Source organism: Boleophthalmus pectinirostris, unplaced genomic scaffold (assembly GCF_026225935.1).
Source record: "Boleophthalmus pectinirostris isolate CB_2022bp ecotype Guang Dong unplaced genomic scaffold, ASM2622593v1 HiC_scaffold_16, whole genome shotgun sequence".
NCBI lineage: Eukaryota > Metazoa > Chordata > Actinopteri > Gobiiformes > Gobiidae > Boleophthalmus > Boleophthalmus pectinirostris.
The window spans coordinates 32,468,117-32,487,823 of NW_026571095.1; the positions used below are offsets into that span (position 1 = coordinate 32,468,117).

The window sequence follows — 19,707 nt, forward strand, 5'->3', positions numbered from 1 at the left end:
CTATTACAAATACATGTACTCTTAAAATTAGATTACCATAAATTCTGGAGTATAAGCCTCTACTTTTTTCTCACACTTTGATCTCGGCGGCTAATAAAATGATGCGGCGAATATATGGATGGATTCTTTGTTTGGCACATTGTCCATTTATAAATACGGTCTATGGTTTGGCAACACAGTGGATACGTGCAGCCTGAGTGCAGAAAATGCTGCTCTCTGTGCGGTTACACATGTATCTAGGGTTCACATGAAGGTGCTACACTAGCTCGTGATATTGTCAGTGCACTCAAATAGTTTATCATCGTGTGATAAAATAAGTTATGATGCTACATGAACATTAGTGAGTGGGATATGTGTTACCCGTATGTTTTGATATTAAATATATCAAAATCATAATCGTCTAGAGTGTACAAAAAAATCTATATTTAATTTGTTTTTGCCATATTGCCTAATCCTATTCCATACTGTGGTAGACTATAACCAAAGGGACAAGATTTCCACGGAAACCAAATAAGAGTCGGGTTTGTGGAGATACAAGCCTGGAGATACAAGGCTGCATGTTGTTTCACTTGTCTCAGTGCAATTAACATCACCAAAATGAAAAAAAAAAAGTTATAATGTGGTTTTAAAATGTTCACTTTTTTTAAAGAAACACGTGGATGATTTTTTATTGGTACACAAAAAAATCTAGACTTGATAGTTGGTCCCTTCAGGCTTTTACTGCTGTATTTGAGGCTCCTCTGCTTAGCTCCATTGCTCTGCTGTGTCCAGGCTCATGCAGTGTCGCGTGTCTGAAGACGGCCTCCTCACCTTCCTCACGGACCTGCCCGAGCTGCCCATCGATGAGCCCCAGGAGAAGGAGGTGCTCCAGGAGTCCTCCAACAGCGAGCCCAGCCAGACAGAGTCCAGTAGCTTCAAGTCCTCCATGTCCCAGGGCAAGACCTCCAAAGAGAACCAGAAGCCCCGCGAGCCCAGCCGAGACGCGCCCCGCTCCCTGCCCAAGGAGCCCGCCAAGGAGCCCGTCAAGGAGCCCATGAAAGAGAGGAGGGACATATGCAAGGGGAACACTGCAGCCGCCAAGGTCGACACCAAGTGTGACAACAAGAAGAAGAATGAGATGAAGAAGAGCACGCACGAGAAGACTTCTGACTCCAAACAGGTAATGCCCTCCTGCTTTATACAATGTGTGTTATGTACATGTGTGACGTCACTACAAACTGTCAATAACACATCGATATCAAGAAACAATATTTTAGTTTGTATTTTCACAAAGACCAAACAGCCAAACTGCATCCACTGGCTTTTGTTACGTGTTAAAGCTTCTACAAACGTGCTGAGAAGCGCATGGGATTCTTGGATTAAGCACTTCTTATTTTTATCTGCTCTCAAATCCCAATGCTCCTGGACACGTTTAAAATGTGCACTAAGAACTGAAGTTGCAAACTCTATTTAAAATACCAGTTTGCAAAGTGTTTTAAACCTTTTTACATTTTATAAGTAAAATCATATCTTATTTAATCATTTTATAAAACGAATAATTAATTTTAAAGTCAGACTGGTTATAAATTAAGGAGAGGAATTGTAATAGAATAGAACAGAATCAGAATAGAAAGCCTTTATTGTCATTATACACAGTGTAATGAGATGTAGAGCTGCTCCTTCAGAGTGCACACAGCGCAGTATAAAAAAATATAATAATATCATAAAACTAAAACTGCTTTGACTACTAACTACTACACAAATACAATAAAACTTGTGTTAACCCCACCACAGGTACACAGACATACAGACAGACAGACACATACCAGTAAAACAGACTTTATACTAAAATGACTAAAGTGGTTAGTAGCATTAAAATTGTACTGGTAACGTAGGCATTGACAGTGCAAGTTAAAGGTTGTATAGAGGATTTTCCAAGGAACGAGAAATCAGCGACTGTTTGTCCTTTTTCAAATGTGCGCATGCGTGAAACCACCCCCCTCCCTACAGCTCCCTACGTAGAAATGCCTCCTCCGTCCTCTTTTACGCCAGAAACAGGTTTGTTTACAGCCGGTGCGCTGCACATGACTTGTAAACAACTAACTACAGTGTTGGTTAGGCAAGGCGGAGAAGTGAGGAGCGGGGGGAAGAGCGGAACGGGCAGCGGGGACAGGAGCAGGAAAGGGGTGCAGAGAAGGGTCGCGGAGATTCAGTGCGAATGAACTAGCTACAACACGCAGCAGCAAGCGGACTCTTTCTTTGCCTTGAAAATTACGTTTTCAGACATAGGATATCGTATTCGTGTCCTGAAAAACGTTTGACTAGCTCTTGGAAATAAAGTACGTTTTCATAATAAGCAGAAGTGACTTGTCCAGGAGTAATTTGTGACCAGTGCGTCAGTCTTTAAACCTTCGTCTGCTTCAGTCGCGCCATCGCTGGAATGAATCTTCAAGAATCACCTTAGTTTGGCTTCGCTGCTTTTCCCCTTGTCTTCTTCTTTCAGCGACCTCAAAAACGGACTTTCTTTTGCGGCTACTGCTCCTGGATTCTTGTCACCATTGCAACAAACTTGTGCAAACTGCGAGGAAGATATAGGTCAAAAAAAGCCGCTAAGAAGTGTTGCGTTGGTGGAGTAAACAGCGTCTGTGCGGCTTGCGTCTGTGGACTGCGTGACAGACGTACGTAAATCACGTACCGGCGGCGCAGGCAAGTGTTACGCTAGAAACGTAGGGAGATTGATTGACAGCCTGTCAGCTCACAGATAACGAGGCAGTGTCGTTATCTATTGGCAAATTTTAGCCCCACCATGTCCAGAGTTGATGAATTTTTATTCTCTTTTTTTGGTCATCATAATTACAAGGCTACTGTCTATAATGCTATCATTGACAACTTGAAACAAAAAAAAAATCCTCCATACAACCTTTAACAGTTCTCAGTGCAAACTTGAGTTTACTATGGTGACACTTTTGGGAAAGAAGCTGTCCCTAAGTCTATTTGTTCATATTATTATTCATTATTCATAATGAATTTGTGTGCCTACAAATTTGAGGTATGTGACCAAACTACAGGCCCTTCATTGTCGCTTGCAGGTGTGACTTGCTTTTCTGGCTTATTTGTTAACTTTGCCATTGCTGTCAGAAGGGAGGGAGCTCAAACACTTAAATACCTTTTTGAAAACAGGTGGAATTCATAAAGTGTATTTTTCTAAATACGTTATTTCAAGTTAACAATGTGAAATCCAAAAGCATCTTTCAGAGGGATTTAGTGTTTTAAGTCTCCTTGCTGTTTGTGCGTGTTGGTCTCATCTCTGTTGACGCTGTGTTTCAGATGAAAGTGCAGACAGAGATGAGGAAGACTCCTGAAGTGTCTGAAGTGAAGAAGAGCCCGGGGCCCCCCACACAGCCCACCGGCTCCACGTCGCCGTTTGTGCACATCCACCACCAGGGGGCCTTTCCCCCACTGCACGGCTGCCCAGGTGAGTGTCTTAGATTAAAAACCCGTCCACACTAGTACATATTTGAGTTGTTTTTGTTGTAGATGCAGTGTTTGTTCACACTAATCCGATTGAAAATGGCTCCAGAGACGGAACGATCTGGTGCCGCCAGCTCCCACAAATTCATTTGAGTCTGAAAACACGCTGATGTAGGTCTGTGCGCCGCGAAGTAATTCACTGCTAAAAAGCTAAGAGAATAGAATATATGTCCATTCATATACCGTATTTTCCACACTATAGGGCGCGCTCTTAAGCTTCTAACCCCATTAAAAAACGACTGCGCGCCCCACAATCCAGAGCGCCCTATACACGAATCCACTCGGGTGTCACAGCACGACTTCAGTAAACTACAAAGCCGCAGCACACACAAACACACACGGAGCAGACAGCGACCACGCGGCGAAAAACACCCGCAGCCACACTCATCGCTCCACGCCGACGAGGAACGGAACGGAGGAACGAACCGAAAAAGCGAGCGCAATGTGCCACTTCTAGACACGACTGAACAACTGAGTCACTGCGAATACGCCGACAATCCAGCGGTCCCAGACAGCACCCTCCCTACACGCCACAACTGAACAAAGCCCAGAGTCACCGTGAACGCCACAAACAAACAAAACCATTGACCCATCACACTGTTGTGTTTCCTATAAAGTCCGGTGCAATTTATTTGTGAAAAAAGTTTGAAAATAGGCGCTCTGGATTTAGTCATTGAATGGTCTAATAGTGCGGAAAATACGGTATACGGTCTATGTGTATGACCTGCAGACTTAAAATCTCTGAAAAGTTTAACATGAACCATCTCCAACCCGAAGAATCACAGAGCAGACTCACCATCAGCAGAACATCGCTCTGATACAGAAAAAACACTCGTATTCCACTGAGTCGCGTCCTTTAGTCCGACAGAAGCTGAACCGCATCAGCGCACAGTAGTGAGCTGTTTTTTGAGCGCTCAGTTTATGCAAATTAGCCATGTGATTTTTAAGTTTTGTTCCTGTAAAACGTAAACAAATATGCTCAAAGGTGTGTGGATAGGGAAGACTTGCGGACACAGAAACGACGTGTCTGGACGCAGATTGTTTCCGATACGGTGATTAGTTTCAGTGTAAGCGTAGCCTTAGATGTTGGTTGATTATACTGTGCATGTCTCATTTGTAATGTTTGTAATGTTTGCGTGTGTCCCTGCAGGCTTCCCTCCTTCAGCCTACGTGCTCACTCCTTCTGTCCCGTTCCCCGGCTTCACCTTCTCCCCGGGGCCCGTGACTATGCCCGGGCACTTCCTCTCGCAGGCGCCCCCTCAGCCCAACAAATCGTCCCACCCTCCGTACACCCCGCAGCGCTCTCCCCCTCAGGGCTCTCCGGCCTCAGCGGGGCAGAGCCAGGCCCCCGGACCCGCGCCCATGAGCCAGCAGCAGCAGCAGACTCTACAGCAGCCCCCTCCGCAGCAGGTCACGCTGGGCAAGAGTCCTCCTCACCTGGCCTTACAGCAGGTACCTCTCATCTTTCTACACATGCTCATTTATGTTTAGAAAATTCAGATATGCTGATAAGAGACACGCCACAGCAGTCAGAGGAGCAAAGGCTGCGTTTTTATGTGCAAAATCAACTTCTTGCTTATTGTATTGTGATAGTCATCTGACCGGGGAGTGACTCACAGCCTCAAAAACAAAAGCAAAACTTAGAAAACATGTTGCTTTCGGTGAATATAGCATTTTCAAAACAATAAAAGGTAACATGGTGATATGTGTTAGCTGTTAATACCCCACCGAAGTGTAATACCCTTTATTTACCAACATTTTCTCCACAAACTTTACAAATCATTCTGCCTTATTCTGCATAAAAATGGCTAACGCTGTAGTTAATCTCTGTAAAAATCTGTAATATTTTTCCCCGTACATATTTGTCAATCATATTTTGTAAGCATAAATTGTAAATCTCAAATTAGCCATGCAGATTTAATTTTTGTTTCTGTAAAACATGAACAAATATGTCAAAGCTGCATTAAACACATTATCATCTCAAACGGGCTGATGTGGCTCTAGAGTGGTTATGATTTATATGTTGTAAAGTTGAGTTTATTTATGGAGATTAGTATTAGTGATAATAATGATGACCACATTAATATAAAAATGTTAATGATTAATTGAAAATCGATAGTTAATTCTACTGACGATCGATTAAGAAAATTTTACCGAATGCCCATCCCTACTCCAAGATGCCTCAACAAAAATGACAGAAAAAAACAAAATCTATGGAACAACTCAACAAACATGGCTCAAAACATGTGTGCGTTTCATTTAAGTCTCCACTCCATCATGTCTTGTTTTGACGTCTTCTTGATTCTGTCTTGTCCTTTTTCCCACGTCGGTCCAGTTCCTCCAGGAGCAGTCGCCTCCTCTGTGGAACCCAGGTTCTGGCTCCAAACTTCCCCTGAAGCCCCAGGAGCCTCTGCAGCAGCAGCAGCAGTCCCTGTTCATGCCCCCAGAGCCCAGCTTGAAGTTTGACCCTCAACCCTCCAGGCCCGGCCTCGACAAGTTCTCCAGCCTGTCCCAGGAGATGTGGAAGTACTCCAGTAACCAGGCCGTGCTGGAGCGCCTGAGGAGGGAGCGGGAGCAGGAGGGACCCAGAGCTCTGCCCTTCCAGGTGACTCCTCTGACTAGTATTGTGCTTCACAAATCCATTCCTCCTCCTGGGGGTGTAACGGTACAAAAATCACCGTCCGGTACAGACCTCAGTTTTGAGGTCACGGTTAGGTTTATTTTCGGTGCAGTGCAAAACCATTTGATGGTTGTTTGTTTGTGTTTTTATTAAACCAACAATTTATTTTAACATCATACGAACGAGAAAATAAAATAAATGCAATGTGTTGCTTGGTAATATTAATAAGTTAAATAAAATATTCTCAAATATGCAACAAATGTATGAAATATTATAAAAATAAATTACTTGTAAACATTAAACCATTTTTTTCAAAAAGTAAAGCGCAGTACTAACAGTTCCAGTTCAAATATTGCTACCCTAACTATAAAGCTATACTATAGCTTTAAAAAAACTATAAAGCTAAACTATAAAGAAACACTGACTCCCCAATCACGGACGAGTTTCCTCGTGAATATTAAAGAGCCGAGCCTTCTGTGGAGCTGCACATGTCGTGGCCAAATGTAAACACACACAAATTGCACGAATTCACTTGTGCACAGCCCTGCACCGAAACAAACATCCCATACCGAAACGGTTTGGCACAAATACATGTACAATTACACCCCTAGTACCTCTATTTTCCATTTTTCCATTAGGGATGTAATGATAACACATTTTGAAGTACGATGTATTGCTGAAGAAAATGTAGACGATAAACGATAATATTGAAATGGGTTCATGCCACTAACATAGAATAACTCAAAAAAGGATTGAAAATGTATAATATGGTTCAAAAACACAGACTAACAGAATGAATCTGCTGAGTAGTTGGTTTGTATCTAATGAGTCATAGAAGTTACGTATTGGACCCCTACTCTTAAATCCTATTGTATAACAGAAACAGAATGAAAAGTTCTAGTGCAAACTAGTGCAAAGAAAAAGCCACCAAAATAAATCCTGACCCCAAAAATGATTGTTCCATCTAACAAACTGAACGATAGTATTCATTATTGTGACAAGCTTAACTAGTACCGATACTGAACCCTTTAAAGTACATATATGGCATATATTTTAATGGTTTTTGATGTAGTACTTCAGTTACGTGGCATTCTGTGGTAAAAAGTTGAAGAAAAGTTAATGATAAAATTTGGGATCTGGAGGAACGTTCTGCTGCGATTGGAGTTTAGAAACATTTTCACATTTATAGAGCAGACTTTTAAGCTCTTTTATTATCTTTAATTTACGTTTCTAACCCAAATTGCAGAGGTAAGTAAGGCAAAAGATTACAGATTTTTTTCGTTAAAAAGGAAACAACAACTGACCCATGAAGTAAAACATCAAACACACAAAACTTCTATAAACTTCTATAGAACCTATTGCTTCTTAGCTCTTCACTTTTTTCAACGCTTTTGCTTTTCTCTGCTCTCCCTCCTCCCTTTTTTTTCTCCCCCTTTTTTTTTTTTTTTCTTCTTTTCTTCTCCTCTCTGCTGGGCCAGGACCCCACTAAGTCGTCTCCTCTGCTGCCCCCGGACTTGCTTAAGACCCTGGCAGAGTTCGGGGAGGATGAGGGCATTGTCTTTCCCAAAGCACCGTCACTTTTCCACGCCTTGGCATCTCCTCTCAGCTCTGCTCCTGGATCAAACCTCTTCGTATGTAGTTCTCTCTCTCTCTCTTTTTCTTTCTCTGTTTTTCACCGTGACGGTTCTCACAGGGGCCTCTCGATTGGACGTGTTGTGAAAAGAATCCACTGTTCACTTTTTTCACTTTGTCATTTAGAATTCACGTCAGTAGAGTGGTTTTAAATTCCTGTGTCATTCGTTCATTCGTTTTTCAATATAAAACCAAAAATAAGAAAATGAAAAAAACTATTTTTTTCATTATTTGAATTTTATAATTTGAATATTAAATGTAAAAACAGATAATGATAATTTTTTTCAGTTTTTGTTTCTATGTTTAAATGAATAATGGCAAAAAAAAAAACTGATAAAGGCCGTTTCCCGTTTCCGTGACTTAAACTTTGATGCGGAACTTTTGCGCCACATACGGACTGAAACAGGACTAAACCGTTTTCAGTCCTGGTTGAGTCCCAGTCTCAGTCCCGGTCTCAGTCCTGTTCTCAGTCCCAGACTGGTTCCGGTCTCGGACTCAGTCCCGGTCTCGGTCACAGTCTGGTCCCAGTCTCAGTCCCGGTCTCAGTCACAGTCTGGTCCTGGTCTTAGTCCTGGTCTTAGTCCTGGTCTCAGTCCTGGTCTCAGTCCTGGTCTGGTCCAAGTCTCAGTCCCGGTCTCAGTCACAGTCTGGTCCTGGTCTCGGTCCTGGTCTCAGTCCTGGTCTGGTCCCAGTCTCTGTCCCGGTCTGGTCTCGGTCTTGCTCACAGTCCAGGTCTCAGTCACCGTCTGGTCTTGTTCTCAGTCCTGGTCTCAGTCCCAGTCTCAGTCCCAGTCCCAGTCTCGTCTTGGTCTCGGTCTCGGTCTCAGTCCAGGTTTCAGTCACCGTCTGGTCCTGGTCTCAGTCCTGGTCTCAGTCCTGGTCTCAGTCCCAGTCCCAGTCTCATCTCCATCTCGGTCTCAGTCCAGGTCCCGGTCTCAGTCCCGGTCTCAGTCTCGGTCTCGGTCTCGGTCTCAGTCCTGGTCTCAGTCCTGGTCTGGTCTGGTCCCGGTCTGGTTTAGTCCTGGTTCAGTCCTGGTTCAATCCGACATCGCAGTTTAAGTCCGTAAACAGGAAACGACCGTTATCATTTTTTTTCCCCCCATTATTCATTTAAACACAAAATCGAAAACTGAAAAAATCTAATCGTTATCTGTTTTTTCATTTTGGTTTTGGAGACAAATAATGAAGAAAATAGTTGTTTTTTCATTTCCTTAATTTTGGTTTTATTTTGAAAAACAAATGAACGAATGATACACAGATTGTTTAAGATCAATAATGTCATGTAAAATATCCAAATAATTGTCACTGATTATTCTTATAGAGCAGACAAAAGCACAAAGTCCACTGTGTAACTTTTTAGGACCAAAATAGATTAAACTAAATTAGATTAAACTGTGTTAAACGTGTGAATGAAACACAACAAAACTCCCGGTCTGTTTGTGATGAAGAAACAACGTGATAACACAGATCGGGCGTAATATAGGCTCTTTAAATCGAAGTAAAAACGAGCATTGATTCATTTGTCTGTTCCGTTTTTCTGCTGCAGTACACTCCGAGCCGGATGGAGCCTGGAGTGGAGAGCCTGAACCAGCCGCCCTCTTTGCTGCCGGGCTTTATTCAGGTCTGACCCTCTTCATAACACAAAATACACACACACAATACACTCAACATAGACCTGGCATCATCATTACTACACTACTTTATCCTTCAATATATGATGAGAGGTAGAACAGTATTTTTTCTGACTCACTTATTATGTAGTGTACTTTGAGCTGAAAAGAAAAAAAAAACATATATAAGTCGCACTTTTTGGGGAGAATGTATTTTATAAAATCGGAGACGAGGAACCGACATTTCATTTTAAAAGTCAAGTTCTAGTAATAACAATAGAAGAGAGAACAACAGACTGTTAACATCACATATGAACAGTTCTTCAGATAAACTATAACATAAACAACAGAACAGAACAAGTTTAACAAACTCTCCATCTCACTCCAAATCACTAAATCCATTCAATTCTTCATCCTCGTTGTCACTTCTGAGCAACTCCACGAGCTCCAGAGGTAAACAGAGCGCCGCTTCCTCTTTAGACTCAGCATCAGTTCCAGTTAGAATTATTCCGGCCTTTCTGAATCCCGACAGGATGGTTTCGGTGTCACTGAAGTTCAGACTTTGTCGATCCAACCAGTGACTTCCAGGAAAGTTTCATGGTGCATCCACCTGGTTACCGTGAAGCTGTGTTCTTCATCCTCGTTTTCCGCCAGTCCCTCATAAATTTCTCGCTCACTCCAAACTTTCTTTCTGCTGCTCGATTACCATTTTCGGCTGAATATTTCACTACTTGCAGCAGGAGACAGTGGTACAGGAGGAACAGGAGCAGCAGATACTGACACACAAGACTAGAACCTCTCGCCGCTTCAGGGTGAAAATTTTAATATATGAGTCGCACTGGAGTATAAGTCACGGGAAACACCCAAACCCTGAAAAAAGTGTGACTTGTAGTCCAAAAAATACGGTAATTAACAAAATAAGACAGTATAGAATAGATATTAGAACTACTAACGTCTTATGTTGTGTTATTTATTATTTTTATTTTTATAATGTAGTTTGTTTAGTCGATTAAGGTCACTGGTGTATTAGTTGTCAAATGAATATATTTCGATTTTAAAGAGGTGGAATTATGTAAATTTAACTTTTTTGACCTTTCTACTTTGTTATAACGTTCAGGGTTCCACGGTCATAGAAATCTTGGAAAAGTCGTGGAATTTTTGTATCTTTCACGCAACTACATTATTCAGTTAAGTTATCATTAGGCTATTATGATTATTTCCGAATGTCTGCGACCTTTTGTTTGACAGAGTTGACAATAAATGCACTGATAGTATTTTGAAATGTTAAAAAACGGTAATCCCAAACCATAAGGTGAGTGGAAAGGGTTAACGTTTCATATTTAGCCTTAAAAGTCTGATCAATTCTACACATGTAAGTGCCGTCAAGTCATGAAAAATTCATTTTAGGTCATGAAAAAGTCATGGAAAAGTTTTGAAATTTTGTCAGTGAAAAAGAGCGGGAACCCTGAGTGTTGTTCCCATCAAACCGTCCTTACTTAGCTGTAAGGTTCTGTGTAATTCTCCATAAATACACAAAAACGTCGTACAAAACTGTGCACAGCAACTTGACAAACCTGAGGTGATGTGCAGTAGAAGAAAAGCCCCCCTCTTTAATAAATTGTCATGTATCCAGTTATTTTTCTGTCGTCTGGTTCAAGAGTGACTGAATATTTGGTCTAATCTTGTATGTTTTTGGTTTTCCATGATCCTCACCATTATCGATCTTTCTTTTCTCTGCAGCCAAACCAAAACAGCATGTTCAGTCACTGTGGGAAAAACCTACCTCCCAGCTCCAAACCCGAGTCTCCGCTGATGGCCAAGGATTACTCACTGTTTGAAACGACCTGGCCTCCACCTCTGCCGGCCAGCTCAGGTAAACCCACTCTGGACTAAAGTCATCCCAGAATATACATGCATCATGAATTTCGGACTTGCGATCATCGCGCAATGCAGACTGGGAAGGATTTTCGAAAAAAGTGAGCATCAAACCGCCATGTTTGTTTTCCCAGTGGGGTGCGTCTATTGACAAACTCGATCTTTTCAAGTCTGTTGAACCATATCGCTTTTGTTTCTGGTTCTGATATTGTCATATTTTAGTTTTGGGATTCAGGCATCGTAATTGTGTGGTTGTTGGATCCTAACAGCGGAAAACGGCTCGAGAAATGACGCCAAAGTGAAAAGGCACCAGCTGTTCACCAAGAATCACCTTCCACTGCAAAGAGACCAAGACGTGATGTTGCTGTAAAACCACAAGAACAAGAAAGTGCAGCTCAGTCTGTTTGTCTTCTGCACCTCTCGATTAACAAACGGGATTTTGCTTTGTTGGTGCTCCACATACAAAATTTTCACTGCAAACTCAGGATGATTTAGACCAGGGGTGTCCAAACTTTTTTCATCAAGGGCCATATATTTAAACACAGACGAAGCAGAGGGCCGATTGAGGGCCGTAGACTGGAGTGCAATACAGTGAATAACTGAAATATGTGCATATCTAAACACATTACAATGAGCCATCAGTCTTTATTCCTGCTAAGATTCTTAAAACCAAACACTAAATATTAAATATGAGCTTTATCAAGGTAGATTTTCAAAAAAACTTGCAGTAAAAAGTTCATTTTTCATTTATGCAAGGCAATTTGGGCCATTTCACCTGGAAGCCTGAGGGCCAAGAAAAATTTGTCTGAGGGCTGCATTTGGCCCCCGGGCCATAGTTTGGACATGCCTGATTTAGACAGTCAAAGTTTTCCTTTTTCGTCCTTCCTGTGGTTCAATACTGCCCTTCGCCTTTCACTGTTTTTCAGTTCCGTTGGGAAGAGAAACAGTTTGAACAGAGGTTTGCAGTCACACAGATCCTTTTGCATTTATGGAATTCGCAAACAAATTTCTCGAACCGTTTTCCGCTGTTAGGACATCCAGCAACTACACAATTAACGATGTCTGAATCCCAAAACTAAAATATGACGATATCAGAACCAGTAACAAAAGCGATATGGTTTAAAAGACTAGAAAAGATCGGCTTTGTCAATAGACGCATCCCACTGGGAAAACAAACATGGCGGTTTGATGCTCACTTTTTCGGAGGATCCTTCCCAGTATGCACTGCGCAATGACCTAAAGTCCGAAATTAGTGATGCATCTATTCTAGTTTTTCTGATGTGTGTGAGAAAGTGCTGATAATGTTGTTCTCTGTTCTTTGTAGACCACTCGACTCCGGCCAGCCAGTCCCCACACTCGTCCAACCCCAGCAGCCTGCCCTCCTCTCCCCCCACTCACAACCACAACACACAGTCCAACTACGGACCCATCGGCCCCTTCGACAGCAGAGAGCGCCGCCTGGTGGACCGCTGGAAGACAGACAAAAAAGGTTTATTATTCATTCAGCTTTTTGCCTTTTCTCCCTGTATTTGACCAAGAAGTAAACAGTACAGATATATTATATAAGCAGCTTTTGAGGTCAAGATAAATCTGCTGCTGTGTGTGTGTTTATTGTGTGATAATCAGGAAGTGCGTGGTTAGAATGTTCGTTGTTACCTGGTCCCTGAAGGGGTTGACCAGGTTTTGTATTCACCCTGTGTGTCTGTGTGTCTGTCCACCCGCGATAATTCCACCATTTATGGACCGATTGTCACCAAATTTGGTACGTGGGTCAAGCCCTCGTGCCCGATGCTGCCAAAAAAAAAGTTTGGTGACGATCCGAGGTCAGTTGAGGTCACACGGGTCAATTGAAAAGTCACGCCGTTATAAAGGATTGGCAATTTTGTCAATTTCTGAACTATCTGTGGGCTAAAATATTCACCCAATCATCACACAAGTTGGCACACACATAACCGGGGCACACTGGATGTTACAGGTTGAAACCGATCAAGGTAACCAAGGTCAAATATGTGTTTTTGGTCATAACTCCACAAAGGATCGAGCTAGAGCAACGGGAGAGGTCTCAAAATCTCTGAAAAATTATTATCTATTTATAATTCTCTGCATTTGTATTGTAAAATATTAATAGTTTTCCAGATAATCACAAATCACAGTTCCTTTCTCTTTCAGTGTATGACGTTAAAATTCTAATTGGAACGAAAATAATTTCCATTTCTTCTTTTTCTGGTGATACACAACACACTGATCTACAGTCACACAACTAACATACTGTAATTTCAGCACTATAAGGCGCTCTGGATTATAAGACACACTGTCATTAAATGGTCTATTTTCAAACTTTTTTCACAAATAAACCGCACCGGACTTTAAATGAAACACAACAGTGTGATGGGTCAGTGGGACTTTGTTTGTTTGTGGCGTTCACGGTGACTCTGGGCTTTGTTCAGTTGTGGCGTGTAGGGAGGTGCTGTCTGGGACCGCTGGATTGTCGGCGTGTTCGCAGTGACTCAGTTGTTCAGTCGTGTCTAGAAGTGGCACATTGCGCTCGCTTTTTCGGTTCGTTCCTCCGTTCTGTTCCTCGTCGGCGTGGAGTGATGAGTGTGTCTGTGGGTGTTTTTTGTCGCGCGGTCGCTGTCTGCTCCGTGTGTGTTTGCGTGTTCTGCGGGTGGTGCGGCTTTGTAATTTACTGAAGTCGTGCTGGGACACCTGAGTGGATTCATGTATAGGGCGTTCTGGATTGCAGCTCGCGCGGTCGTTTTTTGATGGGGTTAGAGGCTTAAGAGCGCGTCTAATAGCCCGGAAAATACGGTAGTAGAACTTAGATATCGTGCGGACTGTGAGTTTGAGACCTCTGCTGCAGTTTAGAGAAAAGGACCTCATGTGTGACAGATCGTTTTAAAGACAGAGCTCTCCTCTTTGTGTGCAGGTCCTGGGAGTGGTTTTGGTCTGGACTACCTGCCCACTGCTCCCTCCTCTGAGTCCAGCTGGCCTCAGAGCAGCTGGAGTCAGGAGTGTCCCATGGAGGAGTCCACAGTGCTGCCCGACAGCCTCAAGGTAACACAGCTCAGTCACTTTGGCGTAGCGGACCTCAGTAATACCTCAGTAATATCTAACTGTCCGTGTCGTTCTCAGTCGTTCTGGTCCAGCTCGATGATGCAGCCGGGTCTCTCCCCTCTGGAGCAGCTCCTCCTCCAGCAGCAGAAGCAGAAACAGCAGCGCACCCACGGCACCATGAACCCTCCGCACTGAGCGCCCACGCCCACAGCCAGGGTACCAGGCTTATCTCACCGTCATGCCCACACGACGAGCGCTCGCTGGGCATCTAACCACCAGGCTGGCTTCAGAACAGAACCAGCTCAAGGCCAATTAAAGGGAGGAGACAGTCCCGAGAACGGTCCCAGGAGGAGTGGCCCGTCCTGGGTTCACAGGCGGCTGCACACACGGAAAGAGTGGAGGATTTTAAAAACACGCTGGAAGGAATTTTTTGCGAGATACCTTCAAAATTGCGAACTTTGAACTTTGGGAGTAATTTTGGGCTAGTATTCCAAAATGAAGCAACATAAAGAGGGTTATGGGTATAATACCACATTAAGATTGTATCATACTTTTAGCCGAGTTTTTTCTCTTCTTGTATCAAATTCTTCAGTCCTCACGGCTTTGAGAATGGACTCGAGCAGTAACGCAGAAAAAAAAACGAAAGGCTTCCTCCATTTACAGCAGATCGACGACGTAGGACCTGATGGAGGAGAACACGGACTCACCGACGGAGGCTTGCGAACCTCAAAAGTGCGTCTCCTGCCATTAAGAAGAACACAAAGAATCGTATCGTTCGGAGGTGTTCTCGACGTAACGGACACTTTTATGGAAAAATCGATGGTACAATTTTATCCGGAATAATTTAGGACTCACCGTAGACCTTTCCCGGGTTTTGGGGGACAGTGGAATTCTAGTAGTCACTTTTGTAAAATAGTTCGCGAGGGGGTAAACAAAAAAAATCTAGTTTTGAAAAGTTCGCGTACGAGCCTTCGCAGGCGACGCCAGCTCACGTGGGGGGACGAGAATGTAGCAAACTGGTGGAGTCCAGGAACCAGCAGCGAAGGAGCGACGCGTTTTTTTTTTTTTTAACGTTTCGTCGGTCCCGATCCGGAAGGCTTAAAGTCGAGACAACGCGCCAATCCCAACGGAGAAACGTACGACAAAGCTGAAGAAGAAGGAGCGAGGAATACGGGACGGGGTGAGGGAAGCTGATTTGTTTTTTGTATATTCGCAAACGAGCTCAGAGTTATCGACATGTACATTAAAATTTACACATGTTTAAACTTATGTAACCCCCTTTAAACGGACTGCGGGTTCAGAGGATTTGTAGACGGTCGCTTTGAACTGGCGCGAAGAAGAAGAAGAAGGTTGGGGTCCTTTTAAGAAAGTACAGAGACCAGCCCTAAGTGACGGTAAACATTCTTAGACGGCAATAAGCTAGTTATTGCTTCGCAGCTCAGACTAGACCTGATAGAAATACTGTATCTGCGTATTTTCCTTTTCATGATAAACTGTGGGAGATGCAATTTCTTTATAGCACTTGGTCCAACTTAAACGGGACTCAACGGAAAGTTCGTACCGGTTGCGTTCACATGGGAAGTACTTAAAGTCGGGGTATTGCGTGAAATCTGATGGTTTTTTGAGCTTTCTACCGTGTTATAACTTGGTTCCCTAGTCAAAAAAACATGCCCGAAGAGGTTTTAGATGTCATCCATGCATGTCTGAGTAATCTAGCGATCTCTCCTGGGCCATATTTGAACCCTAATCGCGATCTAGTTGGAAGATTCACGACAGTTCTCCACAAAAACTTGATACAAAATTGTTGACAGCAGCTTGACAAAACTGTGCTCTGAAGGGAGAGTGCCTTAGAGTGGGGAGCAGAGGGAGGGAGGGGGAATAAAAGGTAACATTGTGATGTAAATACAGGGTTCCCATGGTCATGGAAGTCCTGGAAAAATCAGGGGAATTGGAAAAAGTCATGGAATTTTGGCATCTCTTTCAAGCAACTACATCGTTCTGTTAAATTCTCATTAAATTATTATGATTATTTCCGAACGTATGCGCATTTTGTTCAAAAAAGACGACGATAAACACACTGACTGTATTTTTAACGTTAAAAAACTATAATCCCGAACTATAAGGTGAGTGGAAAGGGTTAACATTTCATATTTAGCCCTAAAAATGTGCTAAATTCTACACATGTAGGTGCCGTAAAGTCATGGAAAATTCACTTTAGGTCATGAAAAAGTCATGGAAAAGTTTTGAAATTTTGTGAAAAAGAGTGGGAACCCTGTACATACTTCGCGTCAATACCCCGTCTTTAAGTTTTAAAAATGAGCTGGAGGACAGGTCAGAGTTTGGTAGGAGTATCTGTAATTTAACTTTTGACGACACGCAGATGTTTTGGTTTGTATCGCTGTAATTCCTGAGCCTATCCACGTGAAAAAAAAATGCACAAAGTTCGACCTCTTCTCCAACATTTTGCTTTCGTGAGTTACGGTAAAAGGACTTCGCACAACCCAATCCTTAACAACATTTTGCGTTTAGTTATTTCGATCAAAAACAACAAATCGTCCATCGAAAGTGTCGAAAATCAGATACTAATCATTAAAGTCGGGGTATTATCGAAATCAGATTTTTTTTAAAGCTTTCTACCAGGTAATAACGTTTTTAGATGTCATCCATGCATGTTTAAGTAATCTAGTGATCTCTCCTTGGCAATATTTGAAGCTTTCTTACGTTTAGCTGTAAGATTCTTGCTTCCACACGACAAAAACACGATAGAAAACCGCACGCTGATTGTGTTGCGATGGCACTCTGAAGGTGGAGTGACTTGGAGCGGGAATAAAAGGTAACACGTTAATACCCTGATTTTAAGGTTAAAAATGAGGCGGAGGACAGGTCAGAGTTTGCGATTTATCTATCCACGTGAAAAAAACGGCACAAAGTTCGATGACTTCTTAGAAATTTTGCTTTCTTTTAAGTGTTGTGTGAGTTTAAACTCTTTAAATGTGTGAGTTAAAAGGACTTCGCACAACCCAATCCTCAACAACTTTTTGCGTTTACTTATTTCAATCAAAACCAATGAATAGTCCATCGAGTTATTTTGATTTTGGTTGTCAGAAGTGTCGAAAATCAGATTCTAATCATTACTAAAACAAGTATCGAAACCAGAGCAGGTTTCCATACTGAAAAAGAACAGAAATTAACCTTTTCTGAGCTGTGTTAGAACAAGTTTAAGCGCACAGAGTACACGGAAACTACTTGGACGACTGAGGGATTACACCGATATAAAACCACACGGGAAAAGGAAAAAGTCGCATTCTTTTGTCGAAAGAAAGAGCGTTTTTTAAATTATCATCGTTGTATCAGAATCGGTAGTTTATTCCGTAGTATTGAAACCAACTTTGACAACACTTTAGACCCTCTGCCTGTCTGAAATCTGCAAAATTTACAACATCGTGAACGCAACCTATTACCATTTTTATATTTTCCGTAATATTTAGCAAACTAGCGACTCCACCGGCAGCTTTCCGTAGAGCCGTGTCCATTCGTGTAGTGTTTCCGAGCATATTAAGTCTTCTTCTATTTGTACAATTCAGACGAACTCGGAGTGGACTTAGCCGCAGCCCATCTTTGTGCTTGTGCTTTCATTGTATGCTTTGTGTTTTGATCTAAATGCTACTTCGGACTGGAGCTGAGGGAGGCGACGGAGGTTCGTGTCCACCCTGTTGCAGACGGGGTGGGGGGGGGGCACTTTGTTCTAATGTGTTTTGTGTTTGTCGCCTCAGCCTTGAATAAAATCTGTCCTTGAACGTGCTGTCAGAGTGTTTATTTTTTATCATATTAATGTCTAATAGTGGTTTTCATTCTTGTGTAGGTGTACTTTATCTTTTTAGATGCACTTGAAGGTCCAATATTATGAAAAATTTGCTTTGAGATGTGTAAGTGTTTGCTGATGAAGTCCTGACTTACAATGTGCACTGGGGCGGTTTGCAGCCGAGTGTGAAGGAGTTGGGATGAGGATCAGCTCTTCCAAGTCCGAGGCCGTGGTTTTCGACCGGAAAAGGTGGCTTGAGAGTCCCTGCCTCAAGTGGAGGAGTTCAAGTATCTCAGGGTTTTGTTCACGAGTGAGGGGAGGATGGAGCATGAGATCGACAAGTGGATCGGTGCAGCATCTGCAGTGATGCAGTCGTTGTATTGGACCGTTGTGGTGAAGAGGGAGCTGAGTCGAAAGGCGAAGCTCTCGATTTACTGGTCAGTCTTCGTTCCTCCCCTCACCTATGGTCATGAGCTCTGGGTAATGACTGCAAGGACGAGATCGGGGATACAAGCGGTTGAAATGAGTTTCCTCTGCAGGGTGGCTGGACACTCCCTTAGAGATAGGGTGAGGAGCTTGGAGTAGAGCCGCTGCTCCTCCACATCGAGAGGAGCCAGTTGAGGTGGCTCGGGCATCTGTTCCGGATGCCTCCTGGGCGCCTTTCTCGGGAGGTGTTCTGGGCATGCTCCACTGGAAGGAGGCCCAGGGAAGACTCAGAACACACTGGAAGGACTGTCTCTGGGCTGGCCTGGGAACGCCTCGGGACCCCACGGAGGAACTGCTGGAAGTGTCCAGGGTGAGGGAAGCCTGGGCCTCCCTGCTTGGACTGCTGCCCCCGCGACCCGGCCCCAGAGGAAGAAAATGGATGATGGATGGATGGAGCTTTAAGCCATGTTATAATCTCTTTTTGATTCATTCACACACATTTTTTTTGATTAATCTTTTTATTATTAGTCTGTCTACATCTCATGATCTGGTAGTTTTCAAGTTAACACCTTTTTTTTTTAACGTTTAGTTCAGAAGAGTTTGGAAATTCCAGGGCTAAAACATCCACATTTTTCTAATGGTGGTGTATGAAGCTTTAAAAACACTTTTAAAAGCACTTTCTGTATTACCACGTGACATCACAAGGTGGAAATGAGTGTTTACTGTTTGAGAGAAGAACTTAAAATAATAAACATGCAGGGTTTGTGTTAAACGTGTGCGAATGAAACAAAACACCAGATATATTTCTCGTGAAGAAACAACATAACGTCAGGAAATCCTGGAAAAGTTATGGAATTTTAGTATCTCTTTTACAGCTGTCTGTTAAATTCTCATTAAGCTTTTATGATTATTTCCAAACATCTGCGACCTTTTGTTTAAAAGAGAAGACAATGAATGCACTGACAGTATTTTGAATGTTAAAAAAACTATAATACTAAACCATAAGGTGAGTGGAAGGTTAACATTTCATATTTAACCTTAAAAATGTGCTAAATTCTACACATGTAGGGTCATGGTAAAGGTCATGGAAAAGTCATGGAAAAGTTTTGAAATTTTGTCAGTGAAAATGAGTGGGAACCGTGTAACGTACTAGTAGAATAGAAAATAGAGTATTATGG

At 42.7% G+C, this 19,707-nt stretch overlaps 1 protein-coding gene across 1 annotated transcript in view; it reads left to right on the forward strand.

Moving 5' to 3' along the window:
• Positions 1-18,098, forward strand: part of smg7 (SMG7 nonsense mediated mRNA decay factor) — a 33,138-nt gene extending 15,040 nt beyond the window's left edge. The window contains exons 13-21 of the mRNA XM_020931045.2: positions 772-1,159; positions 3,307-3,454; positions 4,661-4,962; positions 5,846-6,115; positions 9,309-9,383; positions 11,113-11,245; positions 12,572-12,736; positions 14,174-14,301; positions 14,380-18,098. Coding sequence (XP_020786704.2) covers positions 772-1,159; positions 3,307-3,454; positions 4,661-4,962; positions 5,846-6,115; positions 9,309-9,383; positions 11,113-11,245; positions 12,572-12,736; positions 14,174-14,301; positions 14,380-14,496 — 1,726 coding nt within the window. The 3' untranslated portion in view covers positions 14,497-18,098. The remainder of the gene's footprint in view (positions 1-771; positions 1,160-3,306; positions 3,455-4,660; positions 4,963-5,845; positions 6,116-9,308; positions 9,384-11,112; positions 11,246-12,571; positions 12,737-14,173; positions 14,302-14,379) is intronic.
• Positions 18,099-19,707: the final 1,609 nt, after the last annotated feature.